This window comes from Zalophus californianus, chromosome 12, assembly GCF_009762305.2.
Source record: "Zalophus californianus isolate mZalCal1 chromosome 12, mZalCal1.pri.v2, whole genome shotgun sequence".
Classification (NCBI taxonomy): Eukaryota; Metazoa; Chordata; class Mammalia; order Carnivora; family Otariidae; genus Zalophus; species Zalophus californianus.
The window spans coordinates 84514620-84536730 of NC_045606.1; the positions used below are offsets into that span (position 1 = coordinate 84514620).

The 22111-nt window shown below is 40.0% G+C and overlaps 1 protein-coding gene across 2 annotated transcripts in view; it reads right to left on the reverse strand.

Annotated features, from left to right (window-relative positions):
- COPG2 (COPI coat complex subunit gamma 2) overlaps positions 1–22111 on the reverse strand; it is a 116885-nt gene that overhangs the window by 37204 nt on the left and 57570 nt on the right. For both annotated transcript variants that reach the window (XM_027573194.1, XM_027573195.2), the window contains exons 10-20: positions 19874–20007; positions 19261–19328; positions 16743–16931; positions 12075–12170; positions 11513–11756; positions 9484–9559; positions 8341–8444; positions 7716–7841; positions 6555–6617; positions 5959–6098; positions 5218–5389 (exon numbers count right to left, since the gene is read on the reverse strand). In XM_027573194.1, coding sequence (XP_027428995.1) covers positions 5218–5389; positions 5959–6098; positions 6555–6617; positions 7716–7841; positions 8341–8444; positions 9484–9559; positions 11513–11756; positions 12075–12170; positions 16743–16931; positions 19261–19328; positions 19874–20007 — 1412 coding nt within the window. The remainder of the gene's footprint in view (positions 1–5217; positions 5390–5958; positions 6099–6554; positions 6618–7715; positions 7842–8340; positions 8445–9483; positions 9560–11512; positions 11757–12074; positions 12171–16742; positions 16932–19260; positions 19329–19873; positions 20008–22111) is intronic.

A 22111-nucleotide genomic window follows, 5' to 3' on the forward strand; every position in this document is an offset into this window, starting at 1 on the left:
CACGTGCCCGGCAGGCGGTGGTAAAGTCGGACAGGATGCTGAGGGTAGAGCCAAGGGTCTGTCTCTGCGCACAGTGATCCTGCACACAGTATGTAAACGAGAGACAGTGGAGTCTGGGGCCGCCATGGGAGGGTAGTCGAGGGTGTGTCACAGGAGATGGGACAACAAAGGGATAGGCCAGTGGAGGAGTAGAGAACCTGTGGCGGCTTGAGGGGCTTGGGTTTGGTAAAAGGGCATCGCGGAGAATGGAAGAGTGCCCTGAAGAACTCCCATCCGGGGATATCGGCAGCTCTGGGGGCAAGAGGAAAGGTGTGTGTGGTAATGAGGCCAGAGGGCAGCAGCATGCTAATATGAGAACAAGTGGGTGCTGTTGTATCTGCGGGCAAGCGCTCTCTGATGGGACGATAGACAATGTAGAATATTCCCAGAGGGAGAGGCTATGGGACAGCCAAGCATAAAGCACGGGTGGTCCAGGGCAGCTCACTGGACTTTGAAAGCACCACACCGAGCACTGGTAAATATGTATGCTGTTGACGTTGACACCCTACTTATATGTTTACTGTTTTTCCAATGGAAATGAGCAGAGGAAAAATGGAAAGAGAAGTGGTTAAAATGAAATTGGAATTAAGCTGACAGTGTACTTACTAAATAATTCTCAGAATTATTGAGCAACGTTCTATTGGTTATGACGCACAGCACTGCCTATTAACTTGATCACCGTTAATGGGATAAAGGAAAATACGAGGAATATATAAAAATTAACTGTTGTAGGAAAAGAGGTGTCTGCCTGCAAACTCTCTCAGATAATCACAGGGAAGTGGGTAGATCCAGGAGAGTAACGTCATATCATCTGGAGATAAATTTAGGAAGTGAAGCCTGAAGGTGCTTCAGGTGTCCAAAGATGAAGGTGCGTGTAAGTCATCAGAGGAATTCTGAGTGATGAGAGTAGGTTAAGGAGGAAGTTCCCATGTAGAAGCAAGCCTGAGTGCTACAAACAAGCAGAGGTTTTTCCCTAAGGCCAAAAGAAGGGACAAGAGGAAATGAATGGATATGCCACGTTTACGTTGCCTCCTGGAGAGATGTTATCATGTAAGAAAGGCAGCAATAAAGATTTGTACCTTGATGATGGGGTGACAAGGGAACATGTAAATAGGATGGGAAGACAGGCTGAAAATAAGCAGAGAAGGGAATGTTAAAAATTTCAGTGTATTTGAGGAGAGCCAGATCGGTGACAAGATGAATGAGCAGGTGAATAAGGAGATTGGAAACTGGTAGTCTTGGCCAATCTCATAATGGGTCAGACTGGAGGAATACTGAATCTAAGGCTAGACTGATACCCATTCTGGTGACTGAGGCAGAGGAAGTGGTGGTTGAATAATAATGTTCTACCTATCCTACTTTTTTAGTATTTGATTAAAAATGCGGAATATGTGCTTAGCTTGGAAGAATGCAAAGTTTCATGAAGGGTCATGAATAAGGATCCCAGTGAGTGGTTGGTAAAAGTGGTAAAAGTGAAAAAAATCTGAGATAGATTTCAGTTAATTGAAGCTGTTCATGTAGAGTGTCAGTAGTTACTATGATTAATATCAAACACCAAATAATGGAATGGAGACTACAGATTGGCCGGGGGGCGGGGAAGGGGGGTTTGGAGCCCATCGGAATCCTGCAGTAGCTCAAGTGCTGGCAGAGAGTCGAGCCCAGCAGTAGACATGAGCTATGAATTGTCATCAGCATCCCTCATGACAGAAGGAGAAAGAGGCTCCTACGTATATACTGTGCAGCTGGATCTTAGGATGGATATTTCCATTGGAGACTTTTTGAGTGAGTTATTTAAATGGGCTGAAGTGGTCTGAGATGAGAAGTGTGAGGCACCAAGGCCTGATGGTCCCATAATACAAGCTATAGAGGGGTCACAGTGATTCTGAATAGGGAGTGGGACAAAAAGTTCAACAGGCAGGGGCCAACCTCGAGGTCCAGTGAGGGGAAAGATTTGTAGAATGTTGCACATGTCATCTGTGAGTGCAGTAAAGCCTCAGGGGAAAGAAAGTTGCTGAATGGGAAAGGACCTAAGAAAAGAATGCTGCCTTGAAGGCTTTTCTGAACATTTTTGCATAAAGGAGGAACAGCTGGAGGACAGAAGAGGACCAGTAGGACTCACTAAATTGAGATCTGTGATACGGATAACTCCTTCCACACACTGCCCATGATTTGCAGGAAGGACTTACGGGAGCCTCTTGATGTTGGGTTCAGGTAAATTCTGTCAGATGGGGTTTAGATTTTTTGTACACATATAAAGTAAGGGGGAGAGAGAAAGTTTAAAGATGAAGCAAAGATCAGAATAATTGCTAGAACAACTCTGGAGGTTGGAGTGTGTGTGTCCTGTGAACTGTGGAAGACTTGATTTTAAAGACGATAAAGGGAGAAAGTGGGTAGTTCCAGAATTGAAGCAATAACAACTTCTATTTATTGAGTATTTACTATGTGTCTGGTACCATGCTAATCATCTTATTTAATTTCATTTCATCCTTATAACAGTCCTAAAAGGTTTACAGAGAATTAATAATCTGTCTAAGTTACCCAGTCCATATGTAGCAGTCAAAATCCAGATCCCAATCTATCTCCCAAAAATCTATCTATCTCTGTCTTTCTATTATGCTATACAGTTTTCAAGTTGATAGAAATCGCAATCTATGTAATTTCTTTTCTCTTCTGTGGTTGTATGAAGAATATACTTTTTGCAATTAGTAGAAGTGATGTATAGATCTTCAGGTGATTGGAAAAATTCATAGTATTTGCAGTGGGGAAAATGCAAAAAGGGGGGGTGTGGGGGGGTAGAAGACTCTTATTACCATCTATGCCCTGGTATTTCACTTCTGTTCTTTGCACAGCAAAGACTCTGAATTGGCCGTAGATTAAAAATGTGAGAATTTCTGACCAAGACTAAAGAATAGAAAGGAGTTTGGTTTTAAGCAGGTATATGATGGGTCAAATATAAATTGACTACTAACAATTAAGTGTTAAAGGTCCAAGTGTTGAGACAAAATTCCATTTCTTTTCTCCAAGATGCAAAGACAAGAGTTTATAACTCTAAACAAGAGTTTAACACCAATCAGCAAACCCTTTGAAACATTTAAAAGGAAACAAAGTTCTCCAAGTGCCAAATTTTTATAAACAAAATACTAACAAACCACCAAGCAAAAGAGTCCATAGCCAGCAGACCAAAGGTTGAAACCTCTGGGCTAATTTGTAAGATCTACGTTTTAAAAATAAATTAACTCCTTAGAAAGGAGGGGTGAGAAAACCTTCCCTATGCTTCTTCTCTTGGTAGAAATGTTTTCTCTTATTGTTGTGGTTGTTTTCTCCTGTACAATGTAATTTCTGTAATTTTGATATTGTTGTTTTCTGTATTTTGATATTGTAAACTTGTATTTCTTGTATTCTGTTAAGACCACTCCCTGGGGTGTGAGGCACCTGAGTTATCAATTATTCAAGTGAACCTGGGGAAATGGGAGGAGCTAGTATTCCCAGTTGGGAAGAGTTGGGATTCTTCAGTGAGTTCAGCATTTCACTTCCCTTTAAAATTAAGTTGCAAAATAATGGCATCCCTTAAAAAAACAGAAACCTTCGAAGTACAATATGGGGGGGAATTTTGAAAAAAGGAGAGGTGGCTATTGGGGGAAAAAAAATGATAAAATGCAGTTTCCCAGGATGATGGCTAAAGCCACAGGGCGATGTTAAGACTGGGCCCCAATACTGGTTTGGAACAAGGGTAAATAAAATAGCTTGACCTAAGAGTACAGCCAGCTTCATTAGTGGACATCCTTTAGACAGAGGGAAACAGATCAGGAGAGAAAGTGAAGCCAAAAGGGGATGGAGCTAGAGAAACTTCATAAAGGGATAAAGGAGGTGATTAAAAGTCAAAGTCAGATGGCCAAATGCTTGAAAGAGAAATATTGGAGGCCAGATAGGAAAGTGCCTTCCTACCCAGGGGGTTATGGATCCAGAGTGGCTGCAGAAGAGAAGTGCAGGTCCGCCGAGGGCCAGAGGGAACCACCTGGGATTCAGACCCAGCAATGGTGCCAACTTGAATCTACCTCGTGCTAGAGTGAGTAGCCTGGTCTATCGTCCAACACAGAGGAGATTGGGCAGGGGCTCCCAGAACCAACATCTAAAAGGGGAGTTGGGAGAGGGGCTAAGAGAAGGCAGGTTAAGCCCCAGACAGAACTGAATGATGACCAGGGATAACTATTTACTAGTACTTTTACGATTTCTTGTAACTCTGTAACTTCTTTCCCCAGTATTTGTGAATTTTGTTAACTTCTGTTTTTTTCCTGTACCAGTAGTAAAAATTGTTTCTTCGTGTATTAGTAGTAAAAATTGTTTTTTTTGTGTACTAGTAGTAAAAATTGTTTTTTCCTGTACTAGTAATAAAAATTGTTCAAAACATAAATGTGATACGGGTGCTTATTTCTGTAAAAACTGGGTAACAATGTCGAGATGTGGAGTGAATGTGGGAAGAGAAGAATTCAGGTGGGAAAATGGGAAAAGAAATCAAGTACAATAAATATTTGACATTCACGAAAGGTCAGTCATAAGACCTCAAACCCCAAATATGTGGACCCTACTGGCCCTAGCAGTTGGCCCTCCTTCATAGGCCACCCCGCCCCTCTCTCAAATCTGCATATGGGGTCAAGGAGAGACTCACAACGCCCTTCTCAAATGTGGCTACACAGAAGTTGGCTAAACCAATCATCAGGATGAGACATACTCTCAGACACCAGCCTTGTGCGATAGGACCCCAGAAACAATTATTTTAAAATGCCATGGACCTACTAAATACAAAGTCCTTAGGATGGCCCAGAAACAAACATTAGGGAGAAGGAGGCTATGACCCTTCACAGGAGACATCAGGTCCCTGAACCCTCATTAGTGGTTACACCGTTCCACCAGGAAGCCTGAGTTCCTTTTTGAGCTACCACCATATACATTCAGTTTTTAACATTAAACGCCCAGCAAATATTACTCAGAGACTTAGTTATAAAGTTAATATTTCTGCAGCAGTAATTAATTTTATAAATATAAACATACCGTCATTATCCTTACATTTCGTTCTGGAAAAGAACCATATTCCCGAACCCCATACATTTGCCCAGATATTTAAGAGCTCAAGTTGTAATGCCTTCTTACTCCTCTCTCTTCCCTCCTGTGGGTTAGTACCTGCTGTCGAGTCATCATCAGGCAGGCGAACCAGAGTGTAACATATTCCCGGCTGATTGTAAGCGAGGCTGGGGGCTGGGATGCAACACAGCACTTCATGGGAATCCGACGGGTCCACCTGCACTGTCACCTTCTCCAGCAGCTGGTCGTTAAGAGTATTGGTACAGTCAAACTGAAAAGTCAGCAGACAGAAGAGTTACGAGGGCTAACAACTGTTTTCAAGCAAGCTGTTCCTTCCCACCTGTGACCCACGACTCCGTTCTGGAACCCTCTAGCCTTTCCCTCTCTGAACTGTCCTGCAGGTCTCCTCATAAGACTTCTTGAGGCAACAGGGGTTGCCTTGAGTTACTTTTGTTTCTCTTATTTGTCAGTTTCTTCTCTCTCCTGAGATTGAGTTCTACCAAACAAGATGGTAGAAGTCTGACAGCTAAGAATCATACTGAAATCCAAGTTCGTGGACCGACCCACTTAATTTACCCTGATGTTAAGTGAGGACTGTTTCTGAAGAGGTCCTATGTGATGTTGTCTGACTCCTTCAGACATTTCGGGTTTATGTCCTTATAAATTTTAGCCCTCATATGGAGGCGTTTCTGTAGCTATGGAGTTAGGAAAACCCCCAGAAATGAGGCCAAGTCCCTTCTCAGTAGAAAGCAGCTTGAATCATGAGCCAGAGGGGGGAAGCAATACCCGTCTCTGAACACAGGGAGCCGCTATGGGAGCTGGTGAGGGCACGTCCCTCACCTGGAACACGATGTGATTGGTGAACACGTGCTTGATACAACGAACGAAATATTCCGTCTCTGCTTCTGTAAGTTGAACAGGCTCGGAAGACTTGAACAAGGGTCCCAGATCCATAAACTCGGGAATGGCAGCCAATTGTTCTTTTGAGAAAAAAAGAAGAGAAGGAAGAAAGTAACATGAGAGAGGAACAGACATCATTACTCTAGGTGCCTAAAATGTTTTCAGTTTCCACTGCCTTAGTCACAGTTGAAGGCTCAACTAATATATCCCCAAGCTTTAGTGAAATAATCTCTTAGGGTTTTTATATACTGAATTACTGAAAAAAAAAGAAACTAAATTCCTCATTTTAGAGAATTTGAGTTCCCTGTTAACCAAGATACAGAGTAAAGACAATATTCCCAGCTAGTAAGTTAGCAGTTGGAAATTGAAAAGTCCCATGGACTCCAGGTAGCCCCCAGCAACTGTCACCTGTAACAATAGATATTCAAGATTTCTTGTACTAAGAATTAGTCACTTTGAATAAAAGTAGTGGACTTCATTATATTTACAATGCCTGGGATGCAAGACTATTATTTCTACACATCAAATCATCATACCTTGGAAAATGTCTTGCCTGGAAGGAGCCAACTTCTCTGGCTTCGTGGCCACAAGTGTGATTTCTACAAAGACAGATATGAGCAATCAAGTGAGTTTCTGTCCCACTATCAAGCTAAAAATGCAGACAAAAAAAAATGACAGAAACTTCTAGCAGATATATAAGGAGCTATTCCTCAATCATACCAGTAGGTTCTTTGTCACCTTTTGTGGAGAGATGCTTAAATTAAAAAGTGTATTTAGTGAACGTATTTTGTGAAATAATAAAGTGGCCCTAAAGATACAGAATTTGCTTTAAATGGACCAGGAGGTACAAAAAAAAAAAATTACTCTTAAAAGGAGGAGCAATTTATAAAACAAATCTCATGATTCAAACAGGAAAAATTACTGGTATAGTATCAACAGAAAAACTGAAAAATTTGAAGGTTAGCCTAATATCTTTCATCCTTAGTTTGAGCCACTAAACACTTTTTTTCTTTTCCTTTTTTTTTTTTTTTTTTTTGTTGTTCGAGTTTTAAAGTTTGACATTCTTTGGGAATATTTTTTATGATCTTGTCCCATATATTCTTTCACAACAAACCTCCAATAGCAAAATTAACTGAAACTACCAATTTCAGAAAATAAAAACAGGAGGTAACAGCACAATCACTGTTCTGAGACACATGGTGACCACGAACTTTAAATGCTGTTAACACTTAGCATTCAAAGAAGAAAACACTCAATCTAGGTAATGTTTCATACTGTATGTGAAAACCAGGGGATAACTTTTAATTTTTTTTTAAAGATTTATTTATCTGAGAGAGTGAGCGCACACGGACGTGCAAGAGTGGGGAGGGGCAGAGGGAATCTTTCAAGTAGACTACCCCCACTGAGCGCGGAGCCAATGTGGGGCTTGATCTCGATCTTGTGATCCTGAGACCATGACCTGAGCCAAAACCAAGAGTTGGATGCTCAACCAACTGAGCCACCCAGGCGCCCCAGGAAAAAACCACTTTTTTAAAAGCCTAATTAAAAAAAATACATCCATCTTAGTGCCACAAGATTTAGGAGTGACAATTAAACAAAGAAAAGAAGTATTTGAGCAAATACACTAACAGCATATTTGACAGATGTAAAACATAAAAAACCACATAGAAAAACTAACAGTTAAGCGTTCCCATTACCTGCTTTCTGCTCAAAGACGGGAGCCATAGCAAGAGGAATAGACTTCATGTCAAAGGGCTTCTCTGAAGGCTCCAGTGTGTACTGGTGGAGGGCTTTCTCCATCCCTGGCACTGAGACGGTGAGGCCTATCAAATAGAAATCTCAGCATTATAACAATCCTAGGATCCAGGCAGGCCCAGATTTGTAATATTTACCTAAGTTTTCTGACAAAAGAGAAGAGTAAAACCATAGACTTCATAGCCAAAATCATTAAAAATGAAGCTATTTTATAAAACTGCCTTATCATTTTGCCCAAGGAAGCATGAGAACAGAGCACAAAAATTTCCAACAAATTATAAGTACCTTTCGGAAAAGAAAGCAACTTAGCCATGTGGGAACAATCATAACATAAGAAACAAAGGTAAACCCAACCAAGAGGGAGCTTGAGGAGAACAAGGAACAAGCCATGTTCCTTAGGCCTTTACCTACTTTAGGTTCCCCTAGAAATGGAAGTGCAGTCAAAGACAAAAAAAACAAGCATTTTGCCTAATGAAGTCGGCTCGTATGCAGATCATGAGATAATGCTTCCAAGACACCATTTGGGGAACAAAAGTGTATTTGTCTCCATTCTTGGCTCTCACTGACCATTGAAGATATATGTAGCATTCAGTGCCATCTGCCTCTGCTGCAGCACATTCAGATAGAAAGTAGCTCTGTCCCGAACCTCATCATCGGTATCCATCATACACCTGTCCAGGGGGACACAGAAGAGGCAGGTCACGGTACCCTAAAAACTGCCAAGAGCCTTCTTTATCACACCTAAAGGGCACAGTTCAGATCATCTGATACTACTTTTATAAAAGACCTCCATAACAGCCCGCGGTGGATCCTACAGTCTCCATAAGTTTGGGAGACTGTTCTAAATTGGTAAAGAAATAGGGTCATTCCAAACCAGAAGCACAACATGAGTAGGCATTAGAATAATTAGGAAGGACACAACACAAGATAGCAGCTGGGAGTCTATTCTTGAATATGCAACCACATGACCCTGGTAGATTTAGACTTCTTTATAATTACGAGATAGGAATATTCTGCTTTCCAAGGATACTAACAAGGATTCAGAATCCAGGCATTGTTACCACTCAAATGGCAATTTGTTTTATTTAAACTGGCCAGCCTTTGGCTTGTGATTTTTCTGCTTCAATTACAAGATGTAATCACAGAGTATTTGCGAGAGCAGGTCTTTTCCTCATCAAATGGGGAGTCAGAGAAACCATGAAAAGCTGATTTTTCAACTCTCCATGGTGAATCACTTTGAAGTTGGCCCCTATTATGCAAATTGAGGCATGGGCATTTAAGTTACTTCCTCAAACTCACACAACAGAAATTCAAAGTCAAGGGGCGCCTGGGTGGCTCAGTTGGTTAAGCGACTGCCTTCGGCTCAGGTCATGATCCTGGAGTCCCGGGATCGAGTCCCACATCGGGCTCCCTGCTGAGCAGGGAGTCTGCTTCTCCCTCTGACCCTCCCCCCTCTCATGCTCTCTCTCTCTCTCATTCTGTCTCTCAAATAAATAAATAAATAAAATCTTTAAAAAAAAAAAAAGAAATTCAAAGTCAAATTTACATGTACACAGCACACATACGAGATTATTAGAAAGGTAACAAATGCCATTTGCCCCTGACTTACTCCGTCTGTTCTACTCTCAGGCCCCACAAAGCATTTGATACGAGGAATTCTCTATTCAGCCATACGATGTTCTTTTTTTTTAAAGACATTGTTTTACTTACCTTTGTAAGAGTACAAGGATGCTTGGGAGAAGATTCTCATTTTGAGCCCCAAATTTAGCCAAAGCACTCACAGCAGCTAGAATGAAGCATAAAATAAAACAACATAAATACTATTTCTCAGAGTTAAGCAATCATCATTAAAAAAATTAAAAAAGAGCGTTTCTTGACTTTATTTCTTTGATCCATGTACGCATAACTAGAAATCTGCAGGCCCAAGAGAGCTATGGATAGGAAAATCCTCCAAGAATCATATGTATTTCTTACATGAGCTCTCCTCCACTCTGACCACAACCCCTTGTATATCACAGTGATGTAATTCAGCTCTAACTCAAACAACCAGCCCCACGCATAATAAGAAACTCTGTTGTTAAATTCACTTCATTCAGTAAAAGAATTATCGCCCACCTAACCGTTGTCAGGAATTGTGCCAGGTGCTGGGGGCGGAAAGAGGAAAGACACAGTTCCTGACCTCCAGGACTTGTACTCTAGTGGGGAAGACAGGCGAGGAAAGAGATAACGAGGAAGTCCTGGGAGAACTCCATCCAGGATGCAACTTAGAACTGCTGGAGAAGTAAGCCGAGGAGCTGACACTTGCTAGCTGTGCGAACACCTGATGGCCAAGCAGCGTTCGCCAGAAGGAGAAGGGGGGGGAGCATTACGGGCATAGAGTGCATGTACGATACTGGAACGGACACAGCCAAGCGAAGCTAAGGCGGACGCTCTGCACTGGAGAGCAGGGGGAGAACAAAGTAGGGACAGGTGCGCCTCAGAATTCTTAGGAGTGGACGTTAAATACAGGATAAATTTGGGTATTTGTGGCAGACTGCACTACAGCCAGTTTGTAAGCACATCCTGTATGCGGAGTGTGGAGAACAGACCGGATGCCCGTGGGACTCACGCCGTTGGACCAGTCGGGCATCTGAGGGGGAGGAGAGCCTAAAGCAGTCTTGTGAAAACAGAGACAAAAGAGGACAGAGAAATCGTCAGGAGGTGGGATGGACAGAATTTTGTCAGAGGGCAGACGGGAGTTCTAAAACAGCAGAAGTAGTTTCCGTCTTCACAACGGAGTGGATGGTAAAGGTGAGGATTTGCGTTTGGGTTGAACTTGAAGTGCCTGAGACGGTGGACACACAGGTTCAGGAAAGAGACACAGGACTGTGATGTCACCGCACGCCAGCGGAGCACCGAGACGACCCCCGGGGAAGAGAGTGTGTGTTGTAAGACAGACTCCCAAGAAAAACTAGTATTTTAAGGAATGAAAGAGAGGCCCGAGAAATCAGACCGGGGAGAGATGGAAGATGCGGGCTACTGTGGACACCACAGGGAGAAAGAGTTTCGAGATGTGTTTAGTCACAAGTCCATCAGGCTGAGTGAGAGGTGAACAAAGGTAAGAATGGCAGTGACTGACTTGATTTTCCAGCTAGCTTCTAAGTAATTTTTAAAAATAGAAGCTCCAGAGGGCTTTTAAGGGAGGGAGCGAGATTAAAGTGAGTTGAAGAAAAAAATGGAGAAAAAATTCATGGAGGCAGCTAGTAACAGCTGCTTCAAGTTTACCTGACAGGGGAGGTCTAGTCAGTAGCTAGTAAGAAACAACGCATCAGAGGAGGGCTTATCATTTTTAATAGGAGAGATTTTCACCTGTTTGTATGCTAAGGGGAAGGAATGATTAGAGAGGAAGGAGGAAGTAAAAAAATTTCTAAGACCTGTGTAAAAGTCACTTAAGTGAAATACACGCACACAGTTCATAGATATTCAGACTGATGGCTGACTCTGAAAAAATGCATGATGCCATCACCGTATTCCTATCGTACTGAAAGTCAAGGGTCATTTGTCTCTAACATAAGGCAGAAATGAGGATGGAAATTGGAGTACAGACCAAGAGCAGTGTGTCTGGCCTAAGTATGCTCCAAGACCCTACTGTCAAATAGACCTTGTAACTTCATTTTCCAATTTCATCACCACCCCCTTGAGTTAACAAACATTTCAAAAGATTAGCAGATACATCAGTATCAGTGTTCCAAGGACTCACCAGCTCTGACAGCCTCATTCTCCAGTACGACCCTATTAAAAATAAAGCGGATATACTTGGAGGGGACAGGCGTTCTGGGGCCCTCTTTGCCCAACAAGTGTAGAATCTTAGTAGCCAGAACAGTGTGTTCACAGTCCTCAATGAATTCACAAAGGTGGGCTAGACCTGCTTCTTTACCCTCAGGGTTCTCTTCCACAATGCTGATTATGCAGTCCACAATGGCCCGCTTATATTCAAAGCCTCCCTGGCAAAAGAGAAAACTGCCATTCATTCTGAGGACGCTTTTTGGAGAAATGCTTCTACTCCCAGGCTCAAGCTTCTAATATTCAAATTTCATTTCCTTTCCCTTCTGAAAGAAACAAAAGTGTTTTTTTTTTTCTCCAAGGGGGAAAACTAAAACAATAGCATGTTTAGTAACAATAAAACAGCAACCAGAATTAAGCATACCATTTTGGAGGCATGCTGAGATGATAGAGCTGTTACAAATACTATGTAGGATATTTCATGGGAATCATAAAAATTTAGGAGAGCAACTTCCTATGATGAAAACATGTCTACCTACATCATCTCGGAGCATGTTGGAGAGGAAAGTCATCATGACGCTGTGCTTTCGAGGGTATTTCTGACAGAGAGCACTAATTGCCTGTACAACCACCACCTGTGGAAAAACAAACACAGAAAGGACGTTCATCTTTACACCTTTAGCTACAAGGCCTACTTTCCCTCTTATTTACTGCAAGCTAGGGCGGCACGCTAGTTATCTAGAAGGGCAATAACGGTTCTTCATGAAAGATAGGCAAGGAGACTTCACAGGAAAATAAAAAACAATGTACAAATGAAGTTCATTCAAGAGACCCCATCCCTTTGCTCCAAGCCAATAAGCACAAAAAAGTTTTAAAGTGAAGAGTAAAAATAAAAAGCAAACAGAGGGGCGCCTGGGTGGCTCAGTTGGTTAAGCATCGGACTCTTGATCTGGGCTCAGGGCATGATCTCACGATCATGAGATCAAGCCCCACACCAGGCTCTATGCTCAGCTCGGAGTCTACTTGAGATTCTCTCTCTCCTCTCCCTCTGTCCCTTCCCCCTGCTCGCTCGTGCTCATGCTCTCTCTAAAATAAATAAATTTTTTTTAAAAAGCATAAACAGACCGATTTCCATAGAAGAAATAGAAAATGACGAAGGAACCACTTCACAAAGTGGTTTCTAGGAAAATTTTACAACTTTGAAGACCACTGTCAAGAAGTGAGCAGGGTATGAGATTTTCCCCTACTTGCAAGCTAACAAGTTAGTCTGCCACAGGTTCATGGGTTGTGGTAGAGAAAACACAAGACTCCTGGATCAGAGATGAAGGACAATTAAATACAGCAAAAGCAGTAGCTAGAGCATCAGCATTTGGGGGCCAGTTTCCTCAGAGGGCAATGTGAAAACGGCCACAGTAGCTCTCATTAAGAACCCTGAGGTGTGGAACTCGAATATTCTAAAGAGGGTAGTAAGCAGCTGGACCTTTGTGCTGAGGGGAAACTTCTTTATTATCCTGGACAGTGAGCAGGCTCTAGGGAAAGCACTAGCTGTATCTTCTAGGACTGTGTGGAAACCTGCCCTTTACTTTTAGAGGCAGACGCTCTATCTTCTATGGCTGGAAGAGATCTTGCAGTATACAAAGGGAACATATACATGCATAACTAGTTAGAAGATACACTGGATACAATCATTTATAACAGCAACAACAAACAAAATAAGAAAAGCATTTTAAAAGCATTCAAAACTAACAAAAATACATAAAATATTCTTGAAAGGGACAACAGTAGACTTGAACAAGTTAAAAGATATCCCTCGTTCTTGGATAGGATGTCTCAATATCATCAAGATATCTTGATGTGATCCCACAAGAATGCCAATGAGATTTTTTCATGAAGCTAGACAAGTTAATACTAAAATTCATAAGGAAAAATAAACATGTAAGAATAGCTAGGGAAAGAATGAAAACAAAGAGCCATGCAAGAGGACTGAGAGCTATTAATACATCCTACAAAGTGTGTATATTTAAAATAGTGTGTGGTATTGATATATGAATAAATGAACAACAGAATAGAATAGGAAGCCCAAAAACAGACCCACATACATATGGAACTTTAGCAGATGATAAAGGTGGTATCTCAAATTACTGGGGCAAAGACAGTCTTTTAAATAAAATGGGGGGGACAACTGGATAATCACTGAAAAAGGATAAGATTAGATCTATTTCTCATACCATATATAATAATAAAGAAAGAAGATAGTAGGAAGGGAGCAATGAAGGGGGGGAATTCAGTGGGGGAGACGAACCATGAGAGACTATGGACTCTGAGAAACTGAGGATTCTAGAGGGGAGAGGGGTGGGGGGATGGGTTAGCCTGGTGATGGGTATTAAAGAGGACACATACTGAATGGAGCACTGGGTGTTATACAGAAACAATGGATCATGGAACACTACATCAAAAACTAATGATGTAATGTATACTGATTAACATAAAATAAAAAAAATCCAATGTATCAGAGATCTAAATGAAAACATGGAACTATGCATGCACTGGAAGAAATCATAGGTGAATCCTTATTCACCCAATCAGATTCTATAATCTGAAGGAAAAGCTTCCTAGATTCCTCCCTCCTTCCCTCCTTCCTTCCTTCCTTCATTCCTTCCCTCCTTCCTTCCCTCCTTCCTTCCTTCCTTCCTTCCTTCCAGAGTGGGGGAAGTGGCTGAAGGAGAGGGGGAGAGAAAACCCTAAGCAGGGTCCACGCCCAGCATGAAGCTCAGCATGGGGCTTGATCTCAGAACCCTAAGATCATGACCTGAGCCCAAATCAAGAGTCGGACAGTTAACCAACTGAGCCACCCAGGCGCCCCTGAAGGGAAAGTTTTCTACTACCCAAAAGTCAAATGCAACAAGATTGACAAATCTTACTACATAAAAATAACAAAAGACACCATAAGAAAAGTCAAAAGACAAATGACAAACTGGGAGAATATATCATAACATATTTCATGGATAAAGAACTAATATCCCTAATATATTAAAAAAACTTGAGGGGCACGTGGGTGGCTCAGTCGTTAAGCGTCTGCCTTTGGCTCAGGTCATGATCCCGGGATCCTGGGATCGAGCCCCGCATCGGGCTCCCTGCTCAGCGGGGAGCCTGCTTCTCCCTCTCCCACTCCCCGTTTGTGTTCCCTCTCTCGCTGTGTCTCTCTCTGTCAAATAAATAAATAAATAAAATCTTAAAAAAAAAAACAAAACTTGAAATAATTGAGGAAACAAAAGACCAAAATTCCTATAGAAAAATGGAAAAGAGAGATGAACAAACGATATTCAAAAAGAAGTATTACATGATCTTTAAAAATGTAAAAAGATGTTTAACTTCCCTCATTAAGAAGAGAAATTCATTAAAACTATACTGAGATCACTTTCTCATCCACCAAGCTGACAAAACTTCAAAACACAATACACTCTACTGGTGAGGCTATGGGGAAACTGGCACTCTTATACGTGCTAGTGGAATTTAGCATTCTCTACAAATAGACTACATATTGATTTACCCTTCAACCTAGCATATGAACTTCTATGAACTGACCCTGAGATGAATCTCCAACATTTTAAGAAAACATATGCACCAGGTTATCCACTGCAGCATTATTTGTAATTGCAAAATACTGAAATCTATCTATATACCTAAGCACAGGAGACTCATTCAGTAAGCTATACTACACAGTGACCTTCATAACCTCCTAAGGTTCCCCAAGATTCAAAATGTCTACTTGAATATATAGGCTAAGTTTGTTTTTTAAAAGTCTAGATATAGGGGGTGCCTGGGTGACTCAGTTAAGCATCCGACCCTTGATTTTGGCTCAGGTCATGATCTCAGGGTCCCGAGATCGAGCCCTGTGTCAGGCTCCACACTGAGCGTGTAGCCTGATTAAGATTCTCTCTATACCTCTCCCAGTGCTCCTGTGTACTCTCTCTAAAAAAAATAAATAAAGATAAAAAGTCTAGATATATAGAAGAGAGTAAACAGAGCAAGTTATACTTGTTTGAGAAATAAGAATGAAATAATAAAATCTTTCTACTTTAATTCTTTTAACTGAAATTTATTTTATTGTTCTTTTGATCATCTCTGACACATTCTCACCAGTTCTATTCAACATTATAGTGGAAATCCTAGTCATTTTAATAAGGCAAGAAAAAGAAAGGGAAGGCATTTAGATTGGAAATGAAGAAGCAAAACTGTCTCTATTCACAGATAACATTATTTATACAGACAATCTTAAGAAATGCATAACAACTACTGGAACCAATAAGGGTACTCAGCAAGGATACCAAGTTATGAGAAAGCAAAAAATATATATATCTATTTTTATATACTAGCAAACAATAAAATAGAAATTTCAATAGGATATAAAAGTATAAAATATTTTGATATAAATTTAATAAAAGATGTGTACAAGATCGATAGAGTAAATGCTATAAAACACTGCTCAGAGAAATTAAAGAAGACCAAATAAAGGGAGAGGTATACCATATTCATGAACTGGAAGAATACCATAATGATGTCAGTTCCCCCCAGATTTATAGATTCAACATAACTCCAATCCTAATTCTAGCAGACTTTATAGAAATTATAAGCTGATCCTAAATTTTATATGGAAATGTAAGGGACCTAGAATATTTTAAAAAAGGACAAAGTTGGAAGACCACCTGCTTTACATTTAAGAAGCACCATAAAGCTACATTAATCAATACAGTATGGTACTAGCATAGGATTGACAAATAGGTCAACGGAATGTGATAAGGAACCTAGATATATACCTACAATTATATAGTTATCTGCTTTTCAAAGATGCTAAAGCACTCTGATGGGGAAAAAGAAGACTTTTTCAACAAATTATGCTGGAATGACTAGATATTAGTATGGGAAAGAAAAAAACAAAACCCTGAACTTATCACACACAATATATATATATTTAATTCAAATTGGATAATAGACCAAAATGTAAAAGCTGAACCCATAAAACGTTTAGAAAACATAAGAAAATATCTTTAAGGCCTGGAAGTAGACAAAGGCAATAGAACAGTGAAAGAAATTAACAAATTGGACTTCATAAAAATTTAACACTTTTACTCATCAAAAGATACTGTTAAGAAAAGAAATAGGCAAGCCAGAGACTGGGAGAAACATGACCATATTTAAACTTTTACCTTGAACTCATCTGAGATTTCAGACACAAAAGAAGATATCTGCTTCATGAGCCTGTCCACACTGCTCTCACTCCCTGTTTTGAGGAGTGTAGTAATGGCCAGGGTTGCAATGCTTCTGTTTGAGTCTGTGATCAAGTTTTCTAAGTCCAGATTGCAGGCAGTAACAGCAGAGGGGTGCTTCATTGCCACCTTGTGGAAGGGCAAGACAAATAATAAGCAAACTGCTACTAATGAAGACCAGAACTTTAAAAAACAAAGAAAGAGGTAAATAGAAATTTTAATTAAGGTAAGCGGCTTTTAAAAATCTAAAATGGGGCAATATAGGTCAAAAGTAATTGTTTTAAGAAGAATATTTCCAATTAATAAGGTATGATATATCATTTGATACACGATTAACTGCCAGAGTCATAGTAAAACAAAGCACTTTCTCTTCCTAGGTTTCTATAATCTTTGTAACAATATCACAGTCTGTGTTTTTTTTTTAAATTTTTTATTTATTTCAGAGAGAGAGCACACAAGTGGGGGGAGACAGGCAGAGGGAAAGGGAGAAGCAGACATCCTGCTGAGCAGGGAGCCCAACTCGGGGCTTGATCCCAGGACCCTGAGATCATGACCTGAGCCAAAGGCAGACGCTTAACTGACTGAAACACCCAGGCGCCCTCACAGTCTGTTTTATTACAGTTGGCCTATTTCCCTTTATAGTACATGTGTACATGGATATCTATTCTACTAGATGTAAGGATCTCAGAGAATAGTACCTACTGTGGTAAACACTGCTCAAAGACTGTTAATATCTTATCACTTAGAAAACATTTCTGTATTTCAGCAAACTCCAGCCACTAAAACATGTCTGTCCTTCTCCTGCTTCTTTGCTTTTGTCAAAATTGTTCACTTCTCCATCTCAATATTGGTACAGAATCCTTTACCCACAATTTAAAAAATTAAAAAAAAATTTGTAAAACAAGTTAAATATTAATTTATTCCACTTAGTGAGGAGAGTCCTATGTATAGCACAGAAATATTAATATGGCTTTAAAAAAAGAAATATTAATGTGTTTAATGGTAGGGTACTGCTCTAGGCTCAGTGGGGTTAGTATATAAGATAGCACGATATTGCCTTCCTAAAATTCATAAAATACTGAATTCTGAGGCACATCTGGCCCCAAAATTACAGATAAAGGAATGTGGACCTATATCACTTCTTAAAAAAACAATTCAAACTGTTATTTGTAAAGGGTTCTTCTGTGGCTGTCCCTATAAAGGTTTTTCCATGGCTTCTCTGCGTCCAATTGTTCATACAATTAATTTATAATAGATCACATACTGCCTTATTTTTTTTAAAGATTTTATTTATTTGAGAGAGAGAGCAGGGGGGGAGGGTCAGAGGGAGAAGCAGACTCCTTGCTGAGCAGGGAGCCTGATGCGGGACTCGATCCCGGGACTCCAGGATCATGACCTGAGCCGAAGGCAGTCGCTTAACCAACTGAGCCACCCAGGCGCCCTCACATACTGCCTTATGACAAGTCTTCTACTACATTAAACTTTCATTTCAAGGGTGCCTGGGTGGCTGAGTTGGTTAAGTGTCTGCCTTCAGCTCAGGGCAGGATCCCGGGCTCCTGGGATCGAGTCCCTTGTCAGGCTCCCTGTTCAGCAGGGAGTCTGCTTCTCCCTCTACCCCTCCCCCCTGCTCATGATTTCTCATGCTCGCTCTCTCTAATAAAATCTTAAAAAAAAAAAAACAACTTTCATTTCAAATGTTTATGGTTATTTAATTTATTCTATGTTTCTGAACTGTATCGTTTAAACCTATGGTGTCCAAAAGGGTAGCCAATAACCAAATGTGACTACTAAGCACTTGAAATGTGGCTATTCCAAATTAAGATATGCTCTAAACATAAAAATAAGCACTGGATGTCAGAGACTTAGTGTGAAAAAATATAAGGCAAAATAGATCTTTAATAATTTTATACCAATTCCATGTTGATATGATTTTACATATATTAGGGTAAATAAATTATTAAAATTATTTTCATCTTAAAAAATGTTTAATGTGGTTACTATAAAATTTAAAATTATACATGTGACTCACATTGTGTTGCACCAGCACTGTCCAAGAAAACTTTCTACAGTGATAGAAATGTTCAAGACGTAAAGCACTGTCCAATATGAGAGTCACTAACCCCATGATTACTGAGCACATGAAGTGTGACTAGAGTGACTGAGGAGCTGAATTTTTTATTTAATTTTACTTAATTTAAATGGAAATAGCCACTCATGGCTAATGGGCATCATATTGGACAATGTGGTTCTCAGCTGTAAAGTGCTCAGAAGTCGAATTATAATCTTTAGCTGAATAATAAAAATGGCCACACCTAAGGCCACAAATATAAGGAAGGTGCTATAGAAGTGAAGCCCATAAATCCTATTTACTAACTTGGGGAGAAAGCCAAATGCTTCACATGTAATGATTCTCAATCAAACATTGATATAAGTCAATAGTTGGCAAAGGGACACCTACCTTGTTCAAAGTCCTCACAGCTGCATATCTCAAAGCTGGCTTAGGAGAGCTACAGAAAAGTTGAAGAACTAGAAAGGAAAAAAGATCACTGTGAATATAGCTCATTTCATCATATTGCATATATCTGAAAATATAGTACATATTCAAAATATGCATAAGGAGATTAGATCACAACATCAAAACTTCACATCAGAAATGTATCATCAAAAATAGTAAAAACACTTTTTGTTAAACTATAAAAAGTGTAAATATAGGAAACAAAGTTTAGTTTTCTATAAGAATTAATATACCCACTAATATCTGAATTTGTGGTAGCAATACTTATAAGAGCAAATGGACTTTTTAAACATGAAAGAGAACTGAAGGCATGAAAGTTACTTGATTCTAAGCAAAAAATTTTTAATGTTTTATATAGGGAAATGGTAACTTCACAAAAAGAGGTAATTAAGTAAAGAACAACAAAAATAAATCATCTACATATCACAACACAAAGGTAAATATAATACAGCTAAGGTTCAAAAATCATTCTTACTACCTATCCTGCAGAACTATGGAACTTAAAACAAAAACATACAAATATAAACAAAATCCAGCTATCAAACACACAACTAACCTGAAACGGCAGGTGCCAACTCCCTGGCAGTACAGTTAGGAAGATGGATGATAGCTGATGCAGCTTCATAAATAACCATTTCATGTTTATTTCGCAAGCAGCTCTCAATGAAATCAAAGAGTGGACTTTCATGGCTGACAATAAATAAATACACGTAGGGCATCATTAGATATCAAAAAGAACAGGTGTAATATGCACAGCACTTAAAAACACAGGCAGACTGAGAAGCACTTTTGGAATTATGGATGAAGGACCTCTGAAAATCCATTCCTCCATAAAGGCAATGAGAACACTGGCATAAATTTTCAAAATTAACTTTTTCAGCACTCTAGAAATTAGCCAAAGGCTTACAACAATCCCAAAAACATTTATTCAAGGAAAACAGCTGAATCTTCCTAACAACAGCAAACAAGCTTTCTAGTGTTTTCACTTGCTCTATTTCTAGTCCCTCTTCCCAGTTTCATGGTGGCCTTGGAAATCAGCAGCCTCAGAATCTCAGTAGCTATGACAGCCAGCAGCCTAGCAGCCACTGGAGAAGGCCGATGGGTTTGGAGCTCCCTCAGAAGCCCTGTCCCCAGGGAACTGTACACTATTCGGCCTGACTGGTGCTCCTTAGAAAAGCCCCGTTCATGGAGCTAATCTTTGTTTCATCTGACTCAGAGCCCAATCAGTGAGGAAAGCTCTATCCTCAAGCAAGTTCATCCCAAAATATCAGTGGCAACTGTTTAACACTGCAGTTGCCGGGGCAGTGACTCCACCTGGGGCAAACAAGAGGCTGGCCAAAAAACTCAAAAGGAAAATCTGAGAAACAAGAGCTCCATGGGAGGCTTTTCCAATTTCTGACGCATTCCTGGGGATCCAGAAGGCCATGCACATGTAGAAGGCCATGCAAATAACCAGGAAAGACAAGATAAGGCCTAACCTTTTACCCGTGCTTGCCTTTGAGGTTCTGTGCATGTAGGAAGTGAAGGCTAAGGCAGAGTTGTAAACTGCCAGAGCATGGAAACCAATTTGTCCCAACACACAAAGTGCCCATTAGAAAAAGAGTGGGAGACCTACTGGCTTAAGTCATTTAAGAAACTCTGTCAAATCATCGGCTGATGACTTAGCTAATTAAGCAGAGACTTCAGTGACTGCATGTGACAAAGAGTAAGACTGCAGAATTTGTCCAGGAAAGACATTAAATAAATGACAACAACCAGCAACAATAACAACCTCTGAGGATGGGGAAGAGGGAAATATGATTACTAGAGTTACCACAATACTTAAAATATCCAGTTTTTGACAAAAAGTTATGACACATGTAAAGAAATAGTAAAGTACGCAGTCCATAGCCAATTATTCTTGGGGAAGCCCAGGTATTAGATATGGCATTGGATGTACCAGACAAAGACTCTGTCAATGAATATACACCTGTTCAAAGAAATAAAGGAAACCATGTGTAAAGAATTAAAGAGAATTAAAGACATGGCAATCATACCTCACCAAAGAGATAATATCAATAAAGAGAAATGAGTTTGGTTTATTTATTGTGTTGTTGTTTTTAAAGAAACCAAATAGAAATTCTGGATTTGGAAAGTGCAATAATCAATGAAAAATTCAAATCTGCAATTCAGCAGCTGATTTGCACTGGCAGTAGAAAGAAATGAGTAAACCTGAAGGTAGGTAAACTAAGATAATCCAGCTGAGAAAAAGAAAAAAGAATGAAAAAAAAAAAAAAAAGAACAGAGCCTTGGAGATCTACGGAATATGACCAAGGGTATGAACAATTGCATAATAGGAGTCCCAGAAGGAAAAGAGAGACACAAAGGGGCAAAAGGAATGTATGAAGAAATAATGAAAAAAAAGTGCCCAAATTTGATGAAAGCACTAATCCATGCACTTGAGTCGCTCAAAAAATCCCATGGAGGATAAACAGAAAAAGATCCACACAGAGACACACCATAAGCCAAAGAGAAGATTTTTGACAGCAGCAAGGTAAAAACTACTCATTGTGTAATGAGTAAATGAATAGTTTTTACAGGGGAACATCAATATGATCAATGGCTAGCTTTCCACCTGAACAATGGAAGAGATAGGGCAGTAGAATGCCATAGTCAAAGTGCTGAAATATAAAGACAAGAATTCTATATCCAGCAAACTGTCCTCCAAAAACGAAGGCTAAAAAAGACACTACCAGAGAAGCAATGACTGAGAGAATGCACTGCTGACAGATTTACAAAAAATACTAAAGGAAGT